Source organism: Equus quagga, chromosome 7 (genome assembly GCF_021613505.1).
Source record: "Equus quagga isolate Etosha38 chromosome 7, UCLA_HA_Equagga_1.0, whole genome shotgun sequence".
NCBI lineage: Eukaryota > Metazoa > Chordata > Mammalia > Perissodactyla > Equidae > Equus > Equus quagga.
In genome coordinates, this window is record NC_060273.1 from 76603535 (window position 1) to 76628180 (window position 24646).

General features: G+C 44.3%; 1 protein-coding gene across 9 annotated transcripts in view; it reads left to right on the forward strand.

Annotated features, from left to right (window-relative positions):
• The window catches only part of FGF1 (fibroblast growth factor 1), a 95821-nt gene that overhangs the window by 66465 nt on the left and 4710 nt on the right, over positions 1–24646 (forward strand). For 6 of the 9 annotated variants that reach the window (XM_046666746.1, XM_046666745.1, XM_046666751.1 and 3 more), the window contains 2 exons: positions 9438–9640; positions 21640–21743. In XM_046666746.1, the coding sequence (XP_046522702.1) occupies positions 9472–9640; positions 21640–21743 (273 nt within the window). In that variant the 5' untranslated portion in view covers positions 9438–9471. Of the gene's footprint in view, positions 1–3568; positions 3646–9437; positions 9641–20168; positions 20898–21639; positions 21744–24646 lie in introns of those variants that run through there. The other 3 variants (XM_046666750.1, XM_046666754.1, XM_046666753.1) reach the window with 3 other exon arrangements.

The window sequence follows — 24646 nt, forward strand, 5'->3', positions numbered from 1 at the left end:
CCAGAATCAAGGGAAGAAATAAAGGATATTGGAGGAGATCCTCGGGGATGTGTGTCTGCTTACAATTTCTACTCTTCATTAAGAAGTGTGAGAGCTCAGGCTGGATTGTGCTGTTGGGTGAACAGCTGAATTAGATTAACAGCCCGCGCTTCCTGCCAGCTACACTTGGTCCAAGCCTCTATGCCCGTCTTATCTGAAGCATGGCTGGATGAGTCTGGTATGGCTAGATTGTAAACTCCTTAAAGGCAGACACTGATTTCTACCAGAGGTCCAAGATTCCCTTTTGGAAAAGCCTTCGGAATAGATATGTTTCAGAATGCAGAGTTTGGGGGATTTTAGAAAGGTAGTGTGGTGCATGTATCGTGCATTATGGGACAACTCCAGTGGGGTCTGGGACAGCAGCGTATAATCAAACACGTTAGTAATTCTGCATCAGACTATTTAGCTATTAACATAAAGCAGGATAAAGAGTTCAAATAGTCTCAGGACAGTTTGGGTCAGATGTTGTCGCAGTCGGAGTGATGAAATATCTTCTAGTTTTCAGAGACTTTTGCATGTCAGACCTGTGTATTAGGGCTTCCAAGCCTTTCTTTTTCCTTTCCTTTTCTTTTTCTTTCTTTCTTTCTTTCTTTCTTTCTTTAAATTTCCAGGCCATCTGCAGCATCCTGCCCATGGCAGGTGCTGAGTAGAAGTCGTTGGCATCTAGAGTATGACATCTTGATCTCCTTCAAATAATATTTGATTCTGGAAGTCAGGGCATAGTTTGGTCTCAGTGACTTGGGGATTCTTTAGGATTAGGAGGATCCTAAATTAAAGACAAGGAGAAAGAGACTATTGAACCCACTGGTTCTCTTTCGTCCTGGACAGTAACGCACATGAACCCATGAAATACACTGAGAACTGGTCACTAGTGTAGCATATCCAGCACTTAAGCAAATGAGAAGAGAGCATCATTATGCATCGTGATAATAAAAAATTCTAACCTATCACTTAGAAAATGCTATTTTTCAAATATTGCTGAAATATTACTAAATGTTAAAAATCAAGGTTGTTCAATTTTAAGTCAATAGCACAGATGATTGGCAAAACTAAATAATGAGATACATGGAGGATGATAATGAAGCTGACACCTATTGAATGCTTACAAGTTTTCAAGTGCTAAGCTTAGCACTTTATGTGCATTGTCATTTAACACTTATAGCAGCACTGTACAATAGCTACTGTTATGGAGGCCCATTCTACAGATGAGGAAACTGAGGCTCTGCAAGATTGAGTAATTTGGTAGTGGGTGTCCAGCCAGAACTCAAACTCTAGTAGTATGCTGATAACCCAGTTATCAGAGGGAAGGGAGAGGAAGGGAAGAGAAAGGAAGGGAAGGGAAGGGAAGAAAAAAAGCCTTGATTTAGAGCAGTTGCCAATTTCAGTAGTGTGAATACTCTCATTGGAGCTAATTTCAAGCTACTAATGGTTTAACAACTGGCTTGCAAACTTCCTGAACATTTAATAATCGGCTTTCATGAACTTGTAGGAGCCATCTCCTGCATGCCACTCTCAAGTCCACCCCATGGCCACACCCACAGTTTACTGCCAACTTTGGAAGACAACATTTCAGCTCATGGAACTGGCTTAGGAAGAGCATGCTGAGATGCTGGCCCAGGCCAGTCAGCCACGGCTACATTCCTACCTCAGACCTGGTACAGATCCCTGAGGGTGGAGTAGGGGAAAAACAGAGAGAAGAACACATTTCCTTCACCAGATGGTGTGAAGTGGGTCCCTGTCAACCTGACACTCACTGGCAGAAACAACAAAGTCTGGAATTTTTTCAGGCCCTAGAAACTTTCTTGGTCAGATAAGGAGGTCAGACTCAGATCAAAAGGTCTAATCCCTTCCTTTAGATCCTTAAATCCCATAATATTTCCTTTGAAGAAATAAGGAATGATCTTCTGCAAGAGTGGAAAAAAGTTTGGGCCTGCTTTTTTTTTTAAGATTTTATTTTTCATTTTTCTCCCCAAAGCCCCCCAGTACATAGTTGTGTATTTTTTCTTTTAGTTGTGAGTCCTTCTAGTTGTGGCATGTGGGACTCTGCCTCCGCATGGCTTGATGAGCGGTGCCATGTCCGTGCCCAGGATTCGAACTGGCGAAACCCTGAGCTGCTGAAGCAGAGCGTGGGAACTTAACTCTCGGCCAGGGGGCCAGCCCCTGGGCCTGCTTTTAACCAAGGATAGGATGTTCTAGCCTAATTCGAACCCAATTAGAATACATTCAGGTTTTTGGTTTAGCTTCTCTGTTAATACCCGTAGGACACCACCTTCTAATTAGGTCTCTTGATAACATGTTTCCACTGGAGCCTCCTGAGAAGTGACTGGCCTTGTATTCAATCAACAAACATGCGGAGGACACTGATTATGTGCAGGTGTTTGCTAAGTGCTGGGTCTAGAAAGAAAAGGCATCGTTTCTGTCCTATGGCCTCAGAGACTAATGAAGGAGACAGTCAAGTAAATATAGTTAAAATGATATTCATTCACTTATTCAACAAGTATATATCAAGTACCCATTAGGTGCCAGGCATTTTGCCACGCACTGGGATACCATGGGGAGCAAGACAGATTGGTTTGTGCTGTTGTGGAGCTGACAGTCTGGTCATGAAGGGAGACATTAATTAAATAATCACAGGAATGAATGTGTAATTAAAAACTGAAGTAAGAGCTCTGAGGAAATGTTAAATAGTCCTATGAGAACTGGAGGAACCTGACCCAGTTAAGAAAACCAGGAAAGGCTTCCTTGAGGAATTCACAATTGAACTACGACTTGAAGAAAAAGTAGGACTTAACCAGTGAGTGGGATAGAGAGAAGGAGGAGGGGGATAGTGCTCCAGAGAGAAGGAACAGCATGGGTAAATGTCCTAGGGTAGATGGGAGCACAATGGTTTCAAGGAAATGGAAGGCTAGTTTGGAGAGAGGTAGTGGGAGATGAGGCATGTGAGGAGGCCAGGGCTGCGCCTCACAGAGCCATGCTGGACACATTAAGGCTCTAGTCTTTACCCTAGAGCTATGGGAAACCACTGAAGGGCTTCAGCAGGAAATATACGTGGCAAATTACACTCAGTGCTGCAGTGGAGTAAATGAAGTGCTACTATGGGAGTATTAGGGATTCAACTAATCTAAACTGGCGTGTGTGGTGTGGAGGAAGAGTAGGGAGGTTGGGGTTGGAGGATGTGTTCACATAGGCTTTCTGGAGGAGGAAATACCTGAGATGAATTTTTGAAGAGTGAGCATGACTTAGCCAGGCCACAGTGGAAGGGTGGAGGAAGGGAGAGAGAGAGAATGCTGCTGGCAGCAAGAGGATGCTCGGGTTAAGGCGTGGGTGAGTGTGAGGGTGTGGGGAGACTACAAGAAGAGCAGGCCAATAAGAGAAAAAGCAACACGTTAGGTAGGGACCAGATGATGAAAGCCTCATAGGTCATGGTTGAGTTTGGGTTTTATCCTGACGGCAGCAAGGAACGGACTGACCTGGTCAAAGATTTCAGCAGGGGAGTGATGATCAGATTCATATGTTAGAGAAGTCACTAGCAGCAGGGTCAAAAGTGGATTGGAAAGGAGCAGTGCTGGAGAGGGGAGACCACTGCTTCCTGCTTTAGCATCCCAGGTGAGTGAAGGTGCTGGGTCTGCCCTAAGGGAGCCATGGTGAGAACGGAGAAGAGAGAATGATCTTAGGAGATGTTAAAAAGGCACAATTGAAGAGTCTTTGTCACCAACAGGATGGCCGGGAATGATTTCTACTCTACCCAAAGAATAATCTGAACAAAACAGATTCTTCTATTTTGTGTTGAGTCTTGTCTTATGACGTGGTACATGGCCAATTTTTCCAAATTCTCCATATGTTCTTGAGAAGAACGGTGTTCACTGATTGTTAGGTGCAGGGGTCTCTCCTTTGTTCATTCAATTAAGCTTGTTAATTGTGTATTTCACTCTTCTACATCCTTATTAATATTTTTTGTCTGTTTGCTCTATCATTGATGACAGAAATGTATTAAAATCTCCCACTATCATTGTGACTTGTCAACTTCTTTTTATATATTTTCAACTTTTTGTTTTATATATTTTGAGGCTATGTTATTAAGTACACACAAGCTTAGAATTTTTATATCTTTCTGTTGAATTGTTCCACTTATCATTATGCAGTGATCCCTTTTATCCTTGATCATTCTTTTTGTCTTAGACCTACTTTATATGATATTAATATAGCCATACCAACTTTTAACTTTTGTTAACATTTCATATCTATTTTTAATTCTTTTGCTTTTAATCTTTCTACATCCTTATGTTTTAAACGTGTCTCTTGTAATCAGGGTGTAAATGGATTTTCTAAAATTCCAGTAGCTAGAAAGTTTAGCTCATTTACATTTATTGTGATTATAAATATATTTGGACTTATTTTTGCCACTTATTTTTGAGCTTTTTAAAAAATTTTCTGTTGTTTTTCCCTTTTTCTGGATTATTTTGGATGAGTACAGTTTTGTTTATTTTACCTCATTTCCCTTACTCTTAATAGTTGCCGGTTGAAGTTAGTGCACTCTATTTCTTTTCTTTTAGTAGTTACCCTTAACATTTAACATGCATATTTGACTTAATAAAATCTAAGTAAAATAATATCTCTAAAGGAAGAGTTAAAGGTTTTGGATGATGCCATTCCTAGAGATGGGGAGCAAGGTCTTAGAGCATATTTGGAAGCAAAGGTGAGACCTGTTTTACAGATGTTAGGTTTGATGACACATATCCAATTATTACCTCAAGAGATGCCTAAACATCTGCCTTCAATGCCTTTATACACTTTGCAAAAAACCCTCCTTCATGAGTATTCTGCATTGCTTAAGCATTGATGGGAGTTAAGAACAAACTCAAAAAAATAAACATCAGTGTTTGCCTTCCCTTGATTCTGAGAACCATAAATCTTTCCTTCGACCTTAGTCACCAGGGCCAAACTGAGTACAAATGTCTCCTAGTAATAGTAGGCTTCACAAATGTCACTTCAGCAAGTGTTGATTAGCTGAGAACTAGTCTGAAATGGTGACCTTGATCCTCTCTTACGTAACCACAACGTACCTTTACCTCCTTCATCATCTCTGCTATGTTTGCGGGCTAAGTGATGGAGGAGGAGCTAGGCTAATTTCTGCCAAATATGAGAGGGCATGGAAAACTCTGTTTTCACATCAATTGAAAAATTATTTTAAATTAAGCATTCAATTGCAGTTGACCTAGACCACACCAGGCTTCAACTAGTTCAACATAACCAGTTACTCATATGTCCTATAGGTCAGGTCATATTTTTATACTTTCCAAGTGGTGTTATGAATACTGTGCCCATTTAACCCTTCAGACAAGTCTATGAGGTAGGCAGAGTGGGGATTATTAGAGGAAACATCTTGGAAGGAGTGAATGACATGCCCAGGTCCCCAGAGGCAATTTGTGCATAGCTGGGGCTGACAGTGCTGCTTACTATCCGACGCTGAAGAGTGACTGTTGTATTCCTGGTCAACAATGTATACGTAACATCCTATTCATGTGTCAGAGTTTAGATTCTCTTCAAGAGGCTAGAGCTGACAAAATATATCACAGATGTTCCAACAGGCTTGGTGTTCCCCTCACTTTGGTGTCACTGATAAATAAAGAAAATCCTCTGTCTTTCCCCAAATCTCACCAGTGCCCCAAATCTCAAAGGCTGGGCTTAGTACACAGTGATGACATGGAGTCCGTTGGGCTTGATATTTTCCATCTCCCAACACACACATAGATAACCCCTCCCCTGACAGCCAACAAAAAGATAAGAGTAACGAGAAGAGAAGCAGAGCTTATAAATTTCCATTTCACTTAATCCCTGATTTCACATAGTTAATGGATTCATTTATTAGAGCAATTTGTGTAAATCCTCAAGGGCCGTGAAGGCTGCTGCCTAATGGTTTTATCACGTCATAGACTTCCTTTATTCCTATCCTTTAACAAATATTGATTGGAAAGGAACTTTGGACCACCGCTGCTTAAAACATGAGTAAATCGTAAGTAAGGGAAAAAGAAGGGCTTTTTGTGCCACTGGAATTTCCTTCAGAAACAAAAAGGGATTTTATTTTTTGTATGTTTCAGCTAATTCATAAATCCCGCTGCCACAGTCTCTCAGTTTTACATTGACTCAAGGCTTATTTTCAGAAGTCAACATATCCTCTTTAGGTTTCCGGGTATGGATCTGAACTGAAAAGGGGCAGGAACAATCTGAAATCAGTACACCCGCCCCATCACTGTCCCTTTTCCTGGGGGAAGCAGTCAGAGAACAGAGTCATGGCCTTGTACAACCTTAGGTTGCACCGTGGTCAGGAGGGAGGAGATGCCTGAGGACGTGCTGGCCTCTGGCAGAAGTCTTGTCGCCAGGGAGAGCTCCGCATGACGAAGTCCAGGCTACATGGCTTACAGGCACATGTGAATATAAACATTAGGAGAATCCTTAACCAGAGCTAGTGTCTCCAACCTCAGCCAGCCTTCTGGAGCATCTGTTCCTCTTCATCCCAAAAGGACCGAAGCAGGAATGCAAATGGATAGAGCCAAATCCGTACCCAAGACTTAGAAAACAACTTAAAAGAGACTCCCTGCTAGCACTGGATCTAGAAGGGAGGCCGTCCCTAACATGCAATTGCTGCACGACAAGGGGCACACATAGACCTCCACTCGAGGAGACCCAGGGCAACAAGAAACAAAAATTCTGCCCACCTAAGACTGACAACACAAATGGCTATTTGTAAGTTAAATGGCAATCATCAGTATATAATTATGGTTTCCTGTACCAAATTAAGTACATAACTTAGTAAGTATTAGGAAAAAAATGAAACAAAAAAATATTTATTATCTCTTAGTTGTATCTTAAGGAAGAGGGATCTGGTAATTGTTGTATGCTAATGGAGAGGTGATGGGTGAAGATGTCCAGGTTTGGAAGAGCTAAATTGCTTTATATCAGAAGGGGATCCAGAATCAAGTGGAGTGAAGAAGTGAAATGAGAGGAAGATTGAGAGGCTGGGCGAGAAAAGGCTGAGCAGAGAGACAGAATGAGAGAGACAGAGCGGGGCTCTGAGACCTGGAGGCTTCTGCATGAAAGAGAAGGGTTTGGAAGAGAGTGAGGGTCTGGGGAGGAAATGCAGTGTGCTGTATAAGGTAAACTACAGTCTTCCCTGTGAAACTGGCATAACTAAAATTAATTTTCTATCTGTTACTGTATTATGTGAAAAGAGTTGGACAGAGTTTCACCATATGTGAAGGAGATATTTGGGACTGTCTGACTTTGAAAATAGTTTATATGGTATATGCAAAGTTCTCTTTGGGGGTCCTTGGAGGGACTTCAAACCATACTGACTGGCCCATGTGGCTGTGGACTGGGAGAGATGTACCAGAGACATTAAAGTGCCTGAGCAGAGGGAATAAATGGAGGCTTCCAACATGAACCCTAATTACAAAGTCACCAGGAAAAATTATCTAAATCATTGCCTTCATTTATGATGGAATCGATTTCTAAGCAAGCAACTCCATGAGGTTGCTCCAAGGATGGATGGATGGATGCATGGATGGACAGTCGGTGAGGGGAATGCAGGAGGCTGGCTGGCCTTCCATGAAGTTCACAGGGCTCCCTAACACCTAGTAATGTGGGTTGCTCCTGGGGAATGAGCCAATGCCTGGTGTCCTGCTTCAGGGATGGCACTGGGACAAAAGTGGAGACTGTTGGTGGTGACAGGCAACATCTGGGTCACAAATGAATAACTTAAATGCCGACCTCATGGGGGCAGGTGTATGGTCTAGGCAATGGGTAGTAACCCCACTTCCAGCAATAATATTGCAATATCAGTAAGGTCACTTAACTTTTTCCTGGTGATTAAGAGCAAGTTAGGGCCTTGTTTCAAGAGACTCCTTTCAAGGCTCAGCTCCACCACTTACCAGCTGTTGACGTTGGACAGGCCATTGAATATCTCTAAGCTTTGGTTTCATTTTATTAAAAATGGGGATAATATTAGTGTCTGTCTCAAAGGGTTATGGTGAGGATTATGTGAGTAAATTTATTGCCCAGAATATGTTGATGATGATGATCATTATTATAATAAGGCCACTTGATAATTGCTGTGTACAATAAGTACCTACTCACACTTACAAGATGAAGTTCTTACCTTAGTTTTCTGGCCCTTTTCTCACCTCTTCCTTGTACAGCCCTTGTAGTCAGCAGCACTTCATTCTCCTAAATGGTGGGGCAAATAGATGCTTTAAAATATTAACATTTAGGGGCCAGCCCAGTGGCATGGTGGTTGGGTTCACACGCTCTGCTTTGGCGGCCTATGTACAAAATACAGGAAGATTGGCACAGATGTTAGCTAAGGGACTATCTTCTTCAAGCAAAGAGAGGAAGATTGGCAACAGATGTTAGCTCAGGGCCAATCTTCCTCACCAAAAAGAAAAAAATAATACTAATGTTTATTGGCTTTGCTTTTTAATCTTTAGAGGTGTAATTGATGCATTTCTACACTAATAATATAATATATGTGGATATATGAAACATTAGAGGATTGTAATATGTCATATGGTGGTTTCTGTGTCATAATAAGCATGTCTTATTAGAAAATAATTAGGATGAGATGGCCTTCATACAAGGGACAGACCCACCCTCTCTGTGAGATGTGAGGATATATGGGAAGCTGTGGAAGCAGGCAGTAACTGGCGATCCTTCATAGTGATCTGTCTCATAAAATTTCCCTTGGGCTGGTGTTTGCCCTTTAAAAGCCCCACTTAACACCCCCACATGCCTTGTTCTCCAGTTCTGGTTCTGTTCCCACCAGCAAACCCAGAATTTTCCTTTACGCATTAACCCTTGGCTGGCTCAACAGTGGGCAGCCTGAAATGCCTCCTGTGCCTCTTCCTACAGGTCTCGAACGCCCAGGCTATCTATGCTATCTCTGCACACGGGCCTGGCGGTGCCTCGTCAAAACAGTGGGAGGATGGAGGGGAAACCTCAGTGCTGGCCTCTCGGCTTTTGTGGGTTTCAGCCAGACCCTGGGTGTTATTTTAGTGCAACTTCAGTGTTTAATTTGAGGATGTGTGTGGATCAGAAGGAGGGACCAAAACATTATTTTTTTTTCCCTTGGCCAAATGATTAAATTTGAAGTTCTAAAAAATGCACAGCTTGGTCCCAAGCTGTGTCCAATTGGGAAGTGAGAAGGGCCCTGAGAATCCTCCCATGCCAGGGACCATCATTCCTCAACCGCTGGCCACCACACAGGCCTGTTGACTGTGGCCATCACCTGGGCAGTCTGTGGTTCCCAGCCACCCAGGAGCCCTGTGCCCTGAGGCTCTCCTTCCCTTCTTGAAAGTGTACCTTTGCTGGAAGAATATTCTACAAGGTTGTTTAATTTCTTACAGCCTTGAAAGCGCCATAACCAGCAGCTGCTGAGCCATGGCTGAAGGAGAAATCACAACCTTCACGGCCCTGACCGAGAAGTTTAATCTGCCTCCAGGGAATTACAAGAAGCCCAAACTCCTCTACTGTAGCAATGGGGGCCACTTCCTGAGGATCCTTCCAGATGGCACAGTGGATGGGACAAGGGACAGGAGCGACCAGCACAGTAAGCACCCATCTTTCTTGTAGCCCCTTGACTAAGGAAGACAACAAAAGAGTGTCTTAGTCAAGAATGGGGGAAGGGAGGCTATCTAAGAGCTGGCACCCTCTTCTCCAAGATTGTATTCAGGCATGACACACTCAGAGGCTGGGGTCTCATAAATGCATAAAGGGTCTGGGTGTGGAAAATAGGGAGTTGTGAGGGCTACAGCTTATCTAAAGGCATCCTATTTCAAGACATTAAAAGGACTCACTGTTGACCTTTCACAACTGCTTTGAGATCAGACGTGGCTGCCAGTGTTCAATTGCTGTGTGTTTCCCTGAGTTTGTGTAACTTGCAAAAGTTCTGGCCACCAACACTGGTCAGGGCCCTGCCTGCTCCGGGACGGGAAGAGCCGTACGGGGCAGGGGCGGTAAACCCTGCACAAAGACGTGGGCTCAGTTTCAAGTTAACTGACTCTTCAGGTTACGTTTCCATTGGCATGATTTGTGAAATCCTAGTTCATAATCGTAGTCTTACACATCATAAATTACACAGCTTTCGCTCTGCGTATCATGCAGATGTGGTTGTGGTACCCGGGAGGGGTAAAGTCATTCTCCAGACCTTATAGAAACTGGAGAGCGGGAGCGATTTGAGCCAGAGGCTGAATATCTCTTCCGGGCTTTCCTGCCAGCTCACCTCTGCAGACCGTGCTGCTAAATGGAGGTACGACTTTGGAGGAAAGAATCTTCTTGACTATCTAAAAATTAAAAATCTCTTCCTTCTGCTTTAGTACTTCTGGCATTGGTGTGCATGTTTGATATTAGGTGTCTGGGTGCTACTGCGATGTTATCCGGGATTCCCTGAGCACCACTGAGGCGTTAGACGTTGTAGAGAAGCTAAAAGTCAGATCCGGTCCCTGCTAAGAGGGTCTAAAGGGTAAAACACACCGCAAATCAAGAGAAGGAAAGTGGATGAAATCAGGAGACACCAAATAGCAGAGATAGAATGGAAGGTTCTGGAGCACTGGCTTTAAGATGGAATGCAAAATACTGGCTTTGATGTGATGTGTTTTATATCAGACAGTCTTAATTATTCATGGAATATGTACCAAAGGCTGTAGGCTCTTACCACAAATGGCCACCTCAATGGTGCTCACCCTCTACCCTCAGATGCACAGGTGGTGGGCATAGATGCTGGTGATCATGGACCAGGTGGCATTGTCCCTTCCTTCTCTCCCACCATGCAGACCCTTGAGACGAGATACAAGGAGGCTGAAGTTGGGGCTTGCAGTGGCAGGGTTAGCTTTTTGGGGCTTTGTTTTGATAGCTTGTCCTCGAATGGGCCCACTGAACGCCTCACACTTGATGAAAAGTAGGTCCCAGAGTGAGGCAAAAAAGACTCTATTTTATATGTTAAACATATATATAACCAACATTTACTGCAAATAAATGGACTTAGATTGCAATCTGTTGTGTCAGGCAAGCTACACAATTTATCTGATCCGCCCAACACAACACAAGGGGAACAAGCTTTAATTTCTCTAAGGTTTTAAATGTTTCTAATAAGTCTTACCCATTTTCTGAACCACTGGGGATGCTCTGTGGTGCTCAGAATCCCAGGGGAAAGACAACCTTGCTGGTGTGTTCCTCAGGGTTAAGCTGGGTCTTCCTGGAAACCTTGAATTCTGGGGTAACAAGAGGCTACAATTACAGTTTCCAAGTACTAGAATTTCTGTACAAACGGTATATGACTTCACCGTTGTCATTCCATCATTAACATTGCAGACTGCGCTCTGGGTATGTAACATTGGGACAACTTCTGAATGGTGCTACAGATCCAGCCACCTGACCTAAGATGTCAGGAACCCTGGAATGCAGCACAAGGCAGCCTAGGAGTGTGTGAGGAGGTCTGCCTCCGGCTAACGCTGGATTAATTATTTGCCAAGTGAGCTTGGTTAAGTTACTTAACCTTTCTGGCCTCACATTTCTCATTCTTATGATAAAAATAGTAATTACTTGCCTCACAGGTTTCTTGGGAGGATTAATTGAGATAATGTAGTGAAAGTTCTTGGCACTGTGCCTTGGCTCAAAGTAACAGCTCAGCACATGTTGGTTAATATTGCTATTGTCATCATCATCAAGATTTCCATATATTCAACCCAGCCTATGGAAATACAGTATAATACTTACGGACCTTCTCCAGTATTTTCTCTGCAATAATACTGCCTTCCAGGAAGGCCAAGGGTCTGGATTCAGGTTTTGATTCAAGGCCTCTCTGGCAACGTTCGGAGTTGTTCTGTTGGCCTATTTACTTACTCTAGAACTAAGAACAAGGGCCAAGGAGGACAGAGATCAGAGTAAGTGGGGTGAGTGAACAGAAATCCATCCCTGTCGATGCCGGGAGAACTGGAGAATCCTCACACCCTCTGCAGGGTCAGGGGCCCTAGATTCAGTCAGTTCATGTTCCTGTGCTGCCTCTTGCTAACTGGAGCAGCACTGAACAATTACCATTCTCTCCATTTTGCCAAAAGAGCTCTGCAAAAGCCCTTCAAGTGCCCCAGCCCCATGACCCTTCCAATCATCTTCTCCTGTCTGGAAACTTTGATGCCTCCAATGTTCCAAGTCGTCTGATCTTGGGGAAAATATTGAGACTCAGTTCTCTCACCTGGGGAATGGGAATAATAACATTGCCCTGTGTGCCTGACAAGGCTGAAAACTCTTAGAAGATCCTGCAGCCAAGAGGACTCCCCGGCAAGGATGCACCTGGTGAATGGGGTGCTGTTGCCCTCTGCTGCCCAGTGGCGGTACTGCCACAACTCTTCTGAATTTCAAGACATGTTCAGAGACAGAATCAACCTGGGCAGGCATGGAGTGAGTGAGCCCTGGCTAACTGATTAGAATAGTCTGGCCAGGGGATGATTTCCATTCCATGATCATTAATTTGAGCAGGACTAGAAACTGTGGTCACATGTAGACAGCCATACTCGAAGACTTCCTTCAGGAAGGGTACTTCTAAAAGCCAATCAAATAAATAAATCTACGGAAAGCATGCAAGTCAGAACTGTATGCCTTCCAGGTCTACAAGGCAAAAAAATAACTCCTTTCACAGCTTCTCTTTGTCCTCAACCAGCGGATCTGCCCTCGGCAAAACTGAGATGTTTTCAAAATTTGTCTCCTTCCCACCTCTGGGAGAATAAGTTTCCAGGTACCTAACATTAAGACCTTTCTTGGAGGGGTATAAACCTACGATGGATGTTTGTGCAAAGGCTATTGTAATGTAGGCCTGAGTAAAATGTTTCCTCTGATAGGAATTTCTGGCCTGTAGAGTAGATGTTTTTGGTTTGTCCCTTTACAACATCTCAAATCATGGCTGTAGGCAGTTATCAACATAGGCTGTGAACGTTTGTTACATTGCCATGCTACAGATGCCGGGCAAAATGAGAGAGTAAGAGCCGCAGATTGCGAGAAGGGGCAATGGGTGCAGGTTGTGAGAAGATTCATGTTGACTCCTAGGGCTTAACTTTGGGAGATGGGTAAATGGTGAGTACTTGATACATGCCAGGCGTTGCGCTGGACTCTTTCGTTTCTGCCTGGCCACAATCCCGTGAGGTTATTAATGATCATCACTCTGCAAACACTGAGCTAACAGGGCCTGGGACCAGCTAGTAACTGAGAGAGCTGGCACAGACTCACAGCTTCTTCCAAGACTAAGGCTCTTTCCATATCCCACTACCGCCCCTGACGTCAACACCATGATGGTGGTTTTGCCTCACAAAATGATTAAATAAACATATTCGACTCACACAGCCTGTCGTGCGGGTCAGACGGGTGTAGGTGCAGGTCCTATCACTACTATTTACTAGTTCCCTGTCACCTTGGGGAAGTTACTTCTCCTCCTTGTGCCTCAGTTTCCTCATTTTAAAAACAAAGATGACAACAGTACCCACTTCATAGGAATTTTAAGTATGATAATGTTTGTAAAAGTGTTTAACACACTGCCCGGCATGCGATAAGTGCTCAAAAAATGATATATATCCTCCTCCTCCCCCTCCTTGGGCTTCCTTGGCCTTCCTCTAACCATCTGATCTTTGGAGTCTAAGTTAAATGAATGCGAGGCTTGCTAAGTGAACTGAGGATGACTTTTCATCTCAGCATCCCTGGGACAGTCTAGGTTTGGGGCTCTCAAGGCCTGGCATGTAGGTATAATGTGCCCAGGCACTGCCCAGCAAACCCTGTGTAACCTCTCCAGCAAAGGCAAAGGGGAGCTCCATGTTTGATTCTGCTCTTTCTGCTGGCATCTCCTCTCTGGCGAAGGCGGCCATGACTTACTCCTCCATGGGATTCATAACTGGAACAATAACTGGAGAATAATAAGAAGCTCATGAGCATCCCAAACTGGCAGCCTCCTCCTGCAGCCTGCGCCCCGTTGCCTCCCCAAGCACGTAAGAGGCTGCACAGGGAGCAGGATTCCCGGCACCGCTCCCCACACAGATGGAAATGTTCCTGAGCAAAGTGTGTGCCAATCAAATATTTATAAATCAAACCACATCCTAAAGGCACTAAGGGAGTTCGCTGGTTAAAAGAATCCTACTTTGCAGCCCTTTATAGAGGGCAGAGTCCTTCCCTTCAGTGAAATCCCTCCCGCCCCGTGTTTTCGGGACAGTCCAGACTTTCATTCTCTGGTTTGCTATGACTTGGCACCTGATGGTAAAGGCACTTTGCTCCCCATCAGCTTGGGCTGAAAGTCAAGATGGCTTTTCAAAGGTCCAAGACGAGCAGATCTGTGCCCTGCTGCCAGAAGTCAGAGAGACGGGCAGCTCTTCAAGCAGGAATGCTCTCCCCAGCCTGGCGTTCTCACCTCGGTTGGCTGTGAAGCCAAAGAACTCCCCGCCCCTCCTCCCCACCCACCCTTATCTGGTTATATAGAAGGAGTTTTTCTATATAATTTCTTTTTAAAATATCACACAGTCCATGGACTATATCAGAATTTTCCAGTCACCTTTCTCAGACCCTAAAGGAGACGTAGACATTTTTACACAGTCTAAGAAAAGTCTTTTTCACATATATATGAATTCCAAACCACTGGAATTTTTTTTTCCACAAACTCAATTTTTTTTTCTCCTCCGTCTTTCTCTAATGTTTTATGGAGCCCGGCTTGTGGCTACATTTTAATTATAAATGCCACTGACATAAAACAACCTCACGGAGTTCTGAATGAGGCTGACCTCACTTTGGGTAAACACGGCGAAGGACGGGAAGTCTCCAACCCAGAATAAACCAGGCACGTAATCTCTCTTGGCCTCTCTCTGGAGAGCAGAGGTGGAAAGCAGGCTTAAAGGCCAGGACGTGCTACAGAAGCAGAACCTCCGTCTGCACGCGCTTGTCCCGCTGAATGCGCCAGTTGTAATCTTATCTTTAAAAATTCCTAGGGTGGGACAGGAAGATACTAGGATGGCTCGGGGCTCGGAAACATGGTGCAATGCCCCAAAGTTCACTTCTCTTGGCACTGGCAGGCTCATAACTTCTTTTCCTTTTTTCTATCCTAGGAAAGTAAGGGATCATGGGTCTTACTGTGAATAAAGTACTGCTAAGAGCGAATGGAAGGCTTTGGGGAGCAGAAGAGAAAACCAGAGACACCAACTTACAGTTGCTCAGAAAAATAGTGGAACACCTAGTTAGGGGGCTAGCATGTCCACTCAAAAGCTCTGGGTTCCCATTTACGTAGGTCCCTCAAAGTAAAGAGCCATGAAGGGGTCTGAAGGATGAGCATGGGACAAGGCAGGAGCATAATCCACAAGATGATCAAGTACATTTCAGTTACTTGCCATTTATTTTTAATAAACAGGCCATTCCCAGATCAGCACACCTTAATGCGTTCCCAGTAAAGGAGCGGGACTCTGCCATCTGTTGGGGACACCTGTGGTCCCAATCCACCAAACATTTCCAACCTTCTTGCAGCACATTTTTAGAGTGCTTTATAAATTTGAATTTCTCTAAGAAACCTATGTCCTGTCACTAGAGTTTTTCAAAAATTGCTCTCCATTTCTTCCAGTTGCTGTCCCCACTTCAGAACTGGGGAATAGTAAGTACCCTTTGGACTAAACGACCTGTCTTGTTTTTCAAAAAGTACTCACTCTTTCAGCCTTGAGATGCTATAGCGCCACTGACCTTCCTGCTCACAGAGAGCTGGTCCTAAATCTCCCGCATGGGATAAAGAGGAGGTGCTCCTCTCTCTTTGCTCTGGTTCCTAACTTGGTAGAAGGTGCTGGAAAAGGAAACTGAACAGAGAAGGTGTGGCTTTAGTGGCCCCCTCACCCTGTCGTGCCTCACCAGCTTTCCTGGTTCCCTCTCTGCCCCCAAGAACACTCATCTTCTGTGGATACTTATGTTCAGGTCTAAATGGTACCTGGAGTCAAGCCTGCACTGGGTCAGAGAGCATCACAGGGGTCATAGGAGGAAGAAACAGAATCTTGACCAGCTCTAAGTGTTTGCCCCTTGACTAAGAACTGGGCTTTATACGTCAAGTACTGCCCCCAAAAAGTACAAAGGAGAATTCCACAAATCCAGCAGCCTCTCACCCAGAGTTAACAAGCTGGCTGCTCTTGCCTCAGAATTGTGTATTTAAAGAAATGAAGAATTAGGACAAAGGGGAAGTTCCCTCCACTCCCCTCCCAGTCTTGGCCCTTCCTCTCCTCCTCCCCAGAGCAGCCACTGGTATGAATTTGTTCTGTATCTAGTGCCGTTTTTATATTTTACTCCCTATATATTTATGAGCTATGCACATTGTCCTGTGTTTTTCACAAAATTTTCATCAAAATATTTCACACAATATTTACTAAATTCTTTTGCAATTTGCTTTTTCTATAGTATGTTTTTGCAATTTGCTTTTTGCATTGTACAGAAAAATATGTATGTGAGAGAGAGAAAAAGAGAGTTTTTGTTGCTGCTGTTGCATTTTTGTTTGCTTTCAGCTGAAAAACAAAAGAGTTTTTGCTTTATTATTTGCAGGGCTGTCTGTACCCGCAATCGGGCAGAAGCCCCCGAAGGCAGGAACCTGGTCTGGCTCTGAGCACAGTTCCCAGCACACAAAGGGCGATCAATAAGACGCATTGCCTGAGAGCTGCAGCTCCAGGTGAGGCTGTGTGGTCAGCCCCTCCCTCCCTTTCTGAGCGCCCCTTCCCCAGCTCTCTCTTTCCCGCTTCTCCTCAGCAGCAGCTGCAAAAGGATGTAGGTTTGGAAAACTGGAATGAAGTCACACGAGGGAGTGGGACGCCTCACTGGTTACACGAGCAGCTCGGGCTGGGTGTTACTCCTTCCTGCCAGCCCTGCTTGCAGAAGGATATATGTTCAGGAAACTTAGCCAGAAAGAAATCCAGTGAAAATGAGCTATGAAACTTGGACATCCTGGAGAAATAATATTTACAGAGGAAACTCTTGAGACGAACTCTCACCACTGCAACAAGCCTGGTGTTGGGGCTCGCGGCCGAGCGCTGAGTCCTGTGCCAATGAGCTCTGGCTCATGTTTACCTCCGTGAGGCCTTTACGCAGTCGAGCTGGGACTTCACAGCTGGCAAATCCAGCTCTACCCACCCCCACGGCAAGATGAATAGGGATTATTTAAGGCATGGAACAGAAATGAACTAGGAAATCAAAGGCTTTAAAAAATCTTCCTTGGTGATAAAGATGTGTCCATCACTTACACGTTCCACTCTGGTGGGGCGTGTTGATAATGGGGGAGGCTATGCACGTGTTGGGGCAGAGGTATATGGGAAATTTCTGTCCTACCCCTCAATTTCTCTGTGAACCTACACTGCTCTAAAAAATAAAGTCTATTAAAAAAAACTTCCTTGATTACCTAAAAGGACCCGCCCTTTGGGATTTCTGTAGTACCTACAATGTGTTTGACTAAATACCTGTAAATCTGGGTGGTAGGTGGAAAGAAGTCCCAGGTAACTAACATCATTCCATTCTATGGCTACAAATGGGATATGCCATCTTGTACATGTCTGACCTTGAATACAAGGGGGCCCAAGAAGGGGAGCGAGTATGGCTTGATTTGGACCAATGTTTCCCATCACTGGAGCCCAAGGTGTTGTATGAAAGAGAGGAAAAGAAGATACTTGGATTACTCACACCTGGGCTCTGGTCATGGTTTTGCCCCTGATTATCAGCATAATGTTGGGTAAAACATGTTCTTATCAAGCTTCCATCTCCTCGCCTGTAGGAGAGATCCAGTGCCACCCTGGTCCAGGGAATGCTGTGAGGTCACCTAAGTACAGTGGGAATGTTAGCAATAGTACTGGGCACTTTCCATACATTAAATCTTTTAACCCTCACAATTCTGTGAAGCAGGTACTATCATTATAGATAAGGAAATAGAGGTAAATAACTTTCCCAATGATTGCACAGCTAATACACAGCTAAGCCATAATTTGAATTCATGCCGTTAGATTTTGGAGCCCACACTCTTTAATTTTACCCTATTTATACCAAGATGGAAACTAGCATGGTGCCTGGCACATTGTAGGTGTTCGGTAAATGGTTATCCCCTTCCTTTGGTCCCTCTTAATCATAGAGGATTATGCTGAGAAATTTATAGAAAAATGCAGGTAAAAGTTCGCTGAAAACCATAAAGTCCAATGAAAATAGCATTAAAAAAAAAGCTTTATTGAGATATTATTCACATAGCATACAATTCACCCCTTTGAAGTATACAATTCAGTGGTTTTTCTTATATTCGGAGATTTGTGCAACCATCTCTATAGTCAATTTTAGAACATTTTCATGATCCCCCAAATGAACCACATACTCTTAACCATGATGCCCCCTTCTGTCTCCCCCACTCCCCTCCTCAGCCCTTGGCAACCACTAATCTACTTCCTGTCTCTGTGAGTTTGCCTGTTCTGGATATTTCATTCAATGGGATCATGTATATGGTCCTCTGTGACTGGCTTCTTTCACTTGGCATGTTTTCAAGGTTCATTCGTATTGTAGTATGTATCTGTACTTCGTTCCTTTTCATTGCTGAATAATATTCCATTGTATACAGCATTGTTATTAAATGTATTTACTTCCTTCATAGATGGCTAGAGCCGAAGAAACTTTAGAGACTGAATCTAAACCCCTCCCATTTTACTGAGAGGAGACTGTGGCCTAAAGGTTAAATAGGCTGGCCAAGGTCACCAGCTGGTTGGTGGCAGAGCCCAGTGTGGGGCCTTATAATTCTCCTCTGGGTCCCATCTGACTTCACTCCACAAAGCATTATGGAAACATAATTCAAAGTACCCAGCTCATTGATGATGGACCTGCAGAATCATCTCTGCAAACATTAGCCCAACGTCGTTCATTCAACAAATATACGTTGGCTGTCCCCAGAGAGCAAGGCACCGTGTGAGGTGCTGGAGATCCAGCGGGGAACAGGACAGATAAGATCCCTGCCCTTTCTCCCAAATGTACGTTCTCCTGGGGAGGCAGAAATAAATAAGTGAACCCTAAAGGAGAAAAATAATTGTATGCTGTAAAAATGTCATGAAGGAAACAAACAAGGAAGCGAGAAAGATGACAATGTGGGGAATTGTGGCATTGGCAGGGGTAGTGGGGTGTTCTAGTACAGAGTATTACAGGGTACTTGGTGGGAAAGGCCTCTCTGAGGAGGGAGTTTTTAGGCTGAGGCCTGGAGGAGAAGGACCAACTTTGTGAACATTAGCGGGAGGAAGGTGCCAGCTGAAGGGTAGAGCACGTGCAAAGATCCTGAGCTAGGAAAGAATATGGTGCGTTAAAGGAGTCAAATGGGTAGAGCAGAGTGTCTGAGTGAGCAAATAGTATGATTTGAGGCGTAAACGGGGAGGGTCCGGATCACAATGGAGGCCTTTTGGCCTGTTCTCTCATGACTACATTCTCAGAGCTAACCAAAGTTAGGAGGACCTGTGGGAAAGGAGATTGGTGGCTTCCAATTTCCTTCCTGTATTAAATAACCTCCACTTACCACAGGAACCCAGACGAGGTCCTGCGTCTCTGTGGCAAAGATTTCCAAGGGCAAGAGAAGTGCATCTTCAGTAAGGGTGATGTAACTACCTATGACCCCGGGTATGAATCAGAAGATAAGGAAAACAGAGGAAAATGAGAAAATACAGACGTACTAGTAAGGAAGTGGCTAAATGGTTAGGGTACAGCCACATAATGGAACACAATTCAACTGGCAAAAGAACAGAGGTTAACTCTTTCAGTACTGAAGTGGAAAGATCTCCAGGTAGTTGTTACACACACAAAAAAAACAAACAAAAATAAACCAGGTGCAGAACTGTGTGTGTGCGATCTTACCATCAGTGTAAAGAAGAGCAGAAGGGGTAACATGTATGTGCTCATAAACACATGAAATCTCTCTAGAAGGATCTACATAAAATACATCTGGGAGGCATTTACTTGTTTGCCTCTGTCCCCCAGGAGGATGTACTCTGGGAGGAAGGGCAAGGTTCTCTTGTCTGTCCTGTTTACTGCTGTGTCCCCATCAGTTGTGAGTAGGAGGCTGGAAGCGGGGGTGGGGGGGTGGGGTGGGAGAGAGACTTTTCACTGCCTCCTCTTCTATTGTTTCAAAGTTTGAAACATGTGAATGTATTTCCTATCTAAAGAAATTAAGTAAAAAATGGAAACAAAGAAAAAGCAAGGACAGGTCTAGATGCGCCAGCCAAAGCCCCCTGTTCCTTCCAGTTGGCCCTATTCGTCAGCCTCTGACTAAGCTGACCCCTAGGGAGGTCAGCTCGTCCTCCTGCAGAGCTACTGGTTGCTCACTGGCCCCTGGTCTAGATTTCACTTCTAGTCTGAATGATGGTCATGACAGTCGGATGATCAAAGAAATTGTCCAGAAGAGTCCAGCATTAATTCTGATTCCCAAATGTAAACCATCAAAGCATCCCCCTCCAGAGCCACCCTGGGGAGAAAGAACAAATGAATCATCATCACATGGGTATGGGGCTCCAAGCAGGTATCTAGCCGTGGAAAAGCCACATGGGGAGTGTCAGTCAGTGTAAGCGGGGAGGTGTAACTCATGGTGACTCACTACCTCGCCCCCAACCTCCAGGTTTCTCAACCTCGGCACCAGTGGCTTTTTGGGCAGAATAATTCCTTGTTGTGAAGGGCTGCCCTGTGCATTGTAGGATGTTTCACAGCATCCCTGGCCTCTACTCGCTAGATGCCAGTAGCACCATCCCACTCCTGCTGGGACAACAAAAATGTCTCTAGACATGGCCAAATGTCCCCTGAAGAACAATATCGCCTGCCCCCAGGTGAGAACCACTGTTCCCACCCTGCCTCTCCAGGTAACAGCTTCGTTTTCCCCATCAGGAGTGGGGAGTTTCCCTCTGCCTTTACCCCAGCTGGGTTGTGGTGGTGGGCGGTGGCGGGGGGCGGGTAGACTGAACTTCACTGTGGGTGAGTTCCCGGAGTTTCAGATGTGCCAGCTAATCCAACTTTCTGGGAATCCCTTCTGTCTTGGAAAATCACACTATCAGCTTTAAAAAGATAACAATCTGTCGAGGAGAAGCTCCCACACCTGGAAGACCTGGGCCCTAAAAAAGCACCTCCCCAAAGCAGGTCACTAAATGAGCAGAATACACTCAGGCTGGCCATTGCCCACTCTGGGGCACCCCAGGATCCATGGGACGACAGAGCCCAGGGAAGTGAGTGCCATTTCTCCCCGTGGTTATTTCCCTTCAGGTGACAGAAAAGAGATAGCCATGAGGCCCAGTGGAAGTGCACGTGGGGTCATTTTGTAATAAACGGGGACTGGTGGGTGCGCCTGCCATCATCTCTTCTTCTCTCAAGAACATAATTCCCAACGGACAGCTTTCTTTGGAGGGCAAAGAAAAAGGAACTGTATTTCTATGTTTTGATTAATTTCAGGCTCATCCTTGAGGGCTCTGTGAAATGAATGAGCAGAATTTTCCGTGGCTAACTGTCCTGGCTGCCAGGCCCTATCGGCAAAGGCTTAGTGTTTATTTACTTTTGCTCGTGTTATTTTTATTTCAGTTCAGCTGCAGCTCAGTGCGGAAAGCGTGGGGGAGGTGTATATAAAGAGTACCGAGACTGGCCAGTACTTGGCCATGGACACCGACGGGCTTTTGTACGGCTCAGTAAGTATGAGGCTGACGTGCTTCCAGACGTGGCCAAGGTTTGAGGTTTCCAGAAATCTTGTTACGTTGAGTGATGCAAACTATAAACCAACAATTAGTCTCTGTTTGTTATTTTTTCCAGCAGGATTCCCACCCTCTCCTCTGCCTTATTTTAGGCACAAACATAAAAGAGCTTCTTGTGGTATTCTCTCAAAATACTCAAACGTATTATCACATAGACATAGAGGAGACATTGATTGAAATTTCAGTAACTCATCAGTCACTCGTTTCAGGATGCCTGGTCCCACTTCGTTCCATCATTCCAAAAATGTTTCTTGAGCCCACTACGTGCTATGCGTGCTACAGAAGTTGCAGAACCCACACTCCAGTAGTTGATGCGTCATGCATAAAACTTTGAAAACAGTTTTATACTGGATCTGTCACCTACGAGGATAAACAGTTCAATAACTTAATTCAACAAACATTTATGAAATGCCTCATGTGTCTAAGTACTGTTAGTTACTAGAGGCATGTGAAGATGAATGAGCCACACCCCTGACCTAGAGAAGCAGTCTAAGAGCTTCTTCAGGAGCTAAAATCCTCCACATCTCCCACTCCGTCCCTCTCCTAGTTATGCCTTACATTGGTTTGACTCAGTCTATATTGGTCTTTGCAGGAAAAGATCAGAAATAGAAAAGCAATCTGATTTTACCCCTATTCAATTTCTGGTAAAAGATTTGACAGGAAAGAGAGCTGAAGCCAATGGCCCCAGGTTTTGAAATTATTTCTGGATTTCAATGATCCCTTCTCTGTATCTCAATAGCTGATAATTAAGGCTTGGCGATAATTCACAGCCCAAGCCAAACGCCTTTCTTCTCTTTCATGAAGATATCTACAAAAAGTAGCCAGTAGGGGGATTTTAGTCTGAGGCTCCCTCTAACTTATATCAAATTGCCAAGTGACAGAAAACCCTCTCTTGAAGCCAGGGTTCAGGATGTGAACACAGTTCAGTTTTTTCAAGCTGCCCACTAGTGGTCAGGAGACGAGATCATCAGAGTAATTGGCAGCCTCTAGTAGGCTGCTGAAATACAGATCAACTGGGACAATCTTAAAGGGTTTGGAGCTAGGCAGTGACTGCTACATAGGGAGCAGATGGGTTTTCTTAAAGGTGGTTCTTCTGATTGGTAATAAAATGTATCGCCCAATCAATCATTCAATCGCAGAGTCGTAATTGAATCTCATGCCTCTGCCACTTTGGGAAGTTACTCACCCACTCTGAACCTTGTCTAAAATGAGGATAGTAAAGGATAGTAACTGCCGCATGCAGGCTTAGCAGGAGTCAGAGAGACGAGGCCCGGAACTCGCCCACGGTGTGGCTGGCACATGGGAGGTGCTCCAGCAATGGTAGCTGTAAAACAAATAATCAGTTTATAGATCCCTTATCCTCATTATTTCTTAGGTTATATGTTACAGTTTTATGGTTTTTCCCCCATAAATGAGTTTTCAGGTTTCTTATAAGCTTCTCTTACTTATATAAAAATATTGAGGGAGAATCCCCCAAATCCAATTTTCTGTAGATTCCAGACGTCCCGTCTCCCACCACAGTGCTAGCCATTCCTGTAGTTCACCTGAAATATTCAGAAGGTGATGTTAATATATTATGCCTAATAGTTTTTATATTTCCCCATTGATCAGGGAAGTTCTAAAATATCTCAGAGCTCTGCCTCATGTTCTTAACCAGTTTTAGGTATTAATCTATCCTGATTCAAATTGTGTGTGTGCGAAAAGGATATATTTATTTAAAAAAATAAGTATATAACAAAATACTAATATATTTTATACCAAAATATTAATATATTTATCTGTGGAGGCAGTAAGTGGCTGATTTTATAATACACAAATGCCTTCCTATATTTTCCAAATTTTCTACTGTGGGGATATATCAACTACGCAACTGGGGGGAGAAAGCATGCTAAATATAAAAAAGAAGACAACTAAAACAATAGGCATGAATCAACCATAAATCCCTATGCCCTTGGCATTGCACCAAGTGCATAGCAAGTGCTGACACATCCTGGTTGAGGGACGGACGGAGCACCTCCGATTTGGTCTGCTGACTCAGCCTGTGACTCAGCCATTGCGTGTGTCAACAGCTCTAGTGTAATAGAGACATCGGGTGGGGGACGTGGCCGTCCTCAGCTTCGTCACAGAACACAGGCCTGACGCCTACTGAGGGGCGTCATGGGGTGACCCTTCCTTGCAGGACAGTGGGCAACCCACACAGGTCTGAAACTGCCTACTTCCCTGCAGCCCTGATAATGAGCATCAGACACTCCCGTCTGGACCGAATTCCCCCAGAGGCAGCAGAGTCACTCGATTAAATATTACATCTATGTCCCAGCTCGTTCTAAAATGATCCGAAGTGTCTCACCCAGCCGTCATTGCACTAGACTACAAATGAATAAGAAGCAGGATACTTCCTGTTACACAATGTCTTACTAATCCAAGATAACTTTACTGCGTGCTTTATTTGATCTCAAGAATCAAATTAAATTTACCACCTAGCTGGGGAGCAGCTATTATTTGCAAGGCTCATGTCTGGGGGGCAGACATCAGGCTGACGAGATTCCATCTCTTCCCTTCATGGGGCTTCCAGTCTAATGAGACACACACGCCCACAAATAGAGAACAATGAACAATAGGATTGGAAGCCACCAGAAAGGGAATCACCAGCCACTGTGGGTGAAGAGATAATATAAAGATCACTTGACTTGGAACTGGAGCAAAGTCAACGTACAGCAAGAGAGTTTTTCAATACAACTAACTGTTTTATATCCAACTATAATACATATATTCTAAAATCCTGACAAATAGAAAGTTGAAATAACTTGGGTTCCTCCCCCTCTCCAACAGATGAATTCCAA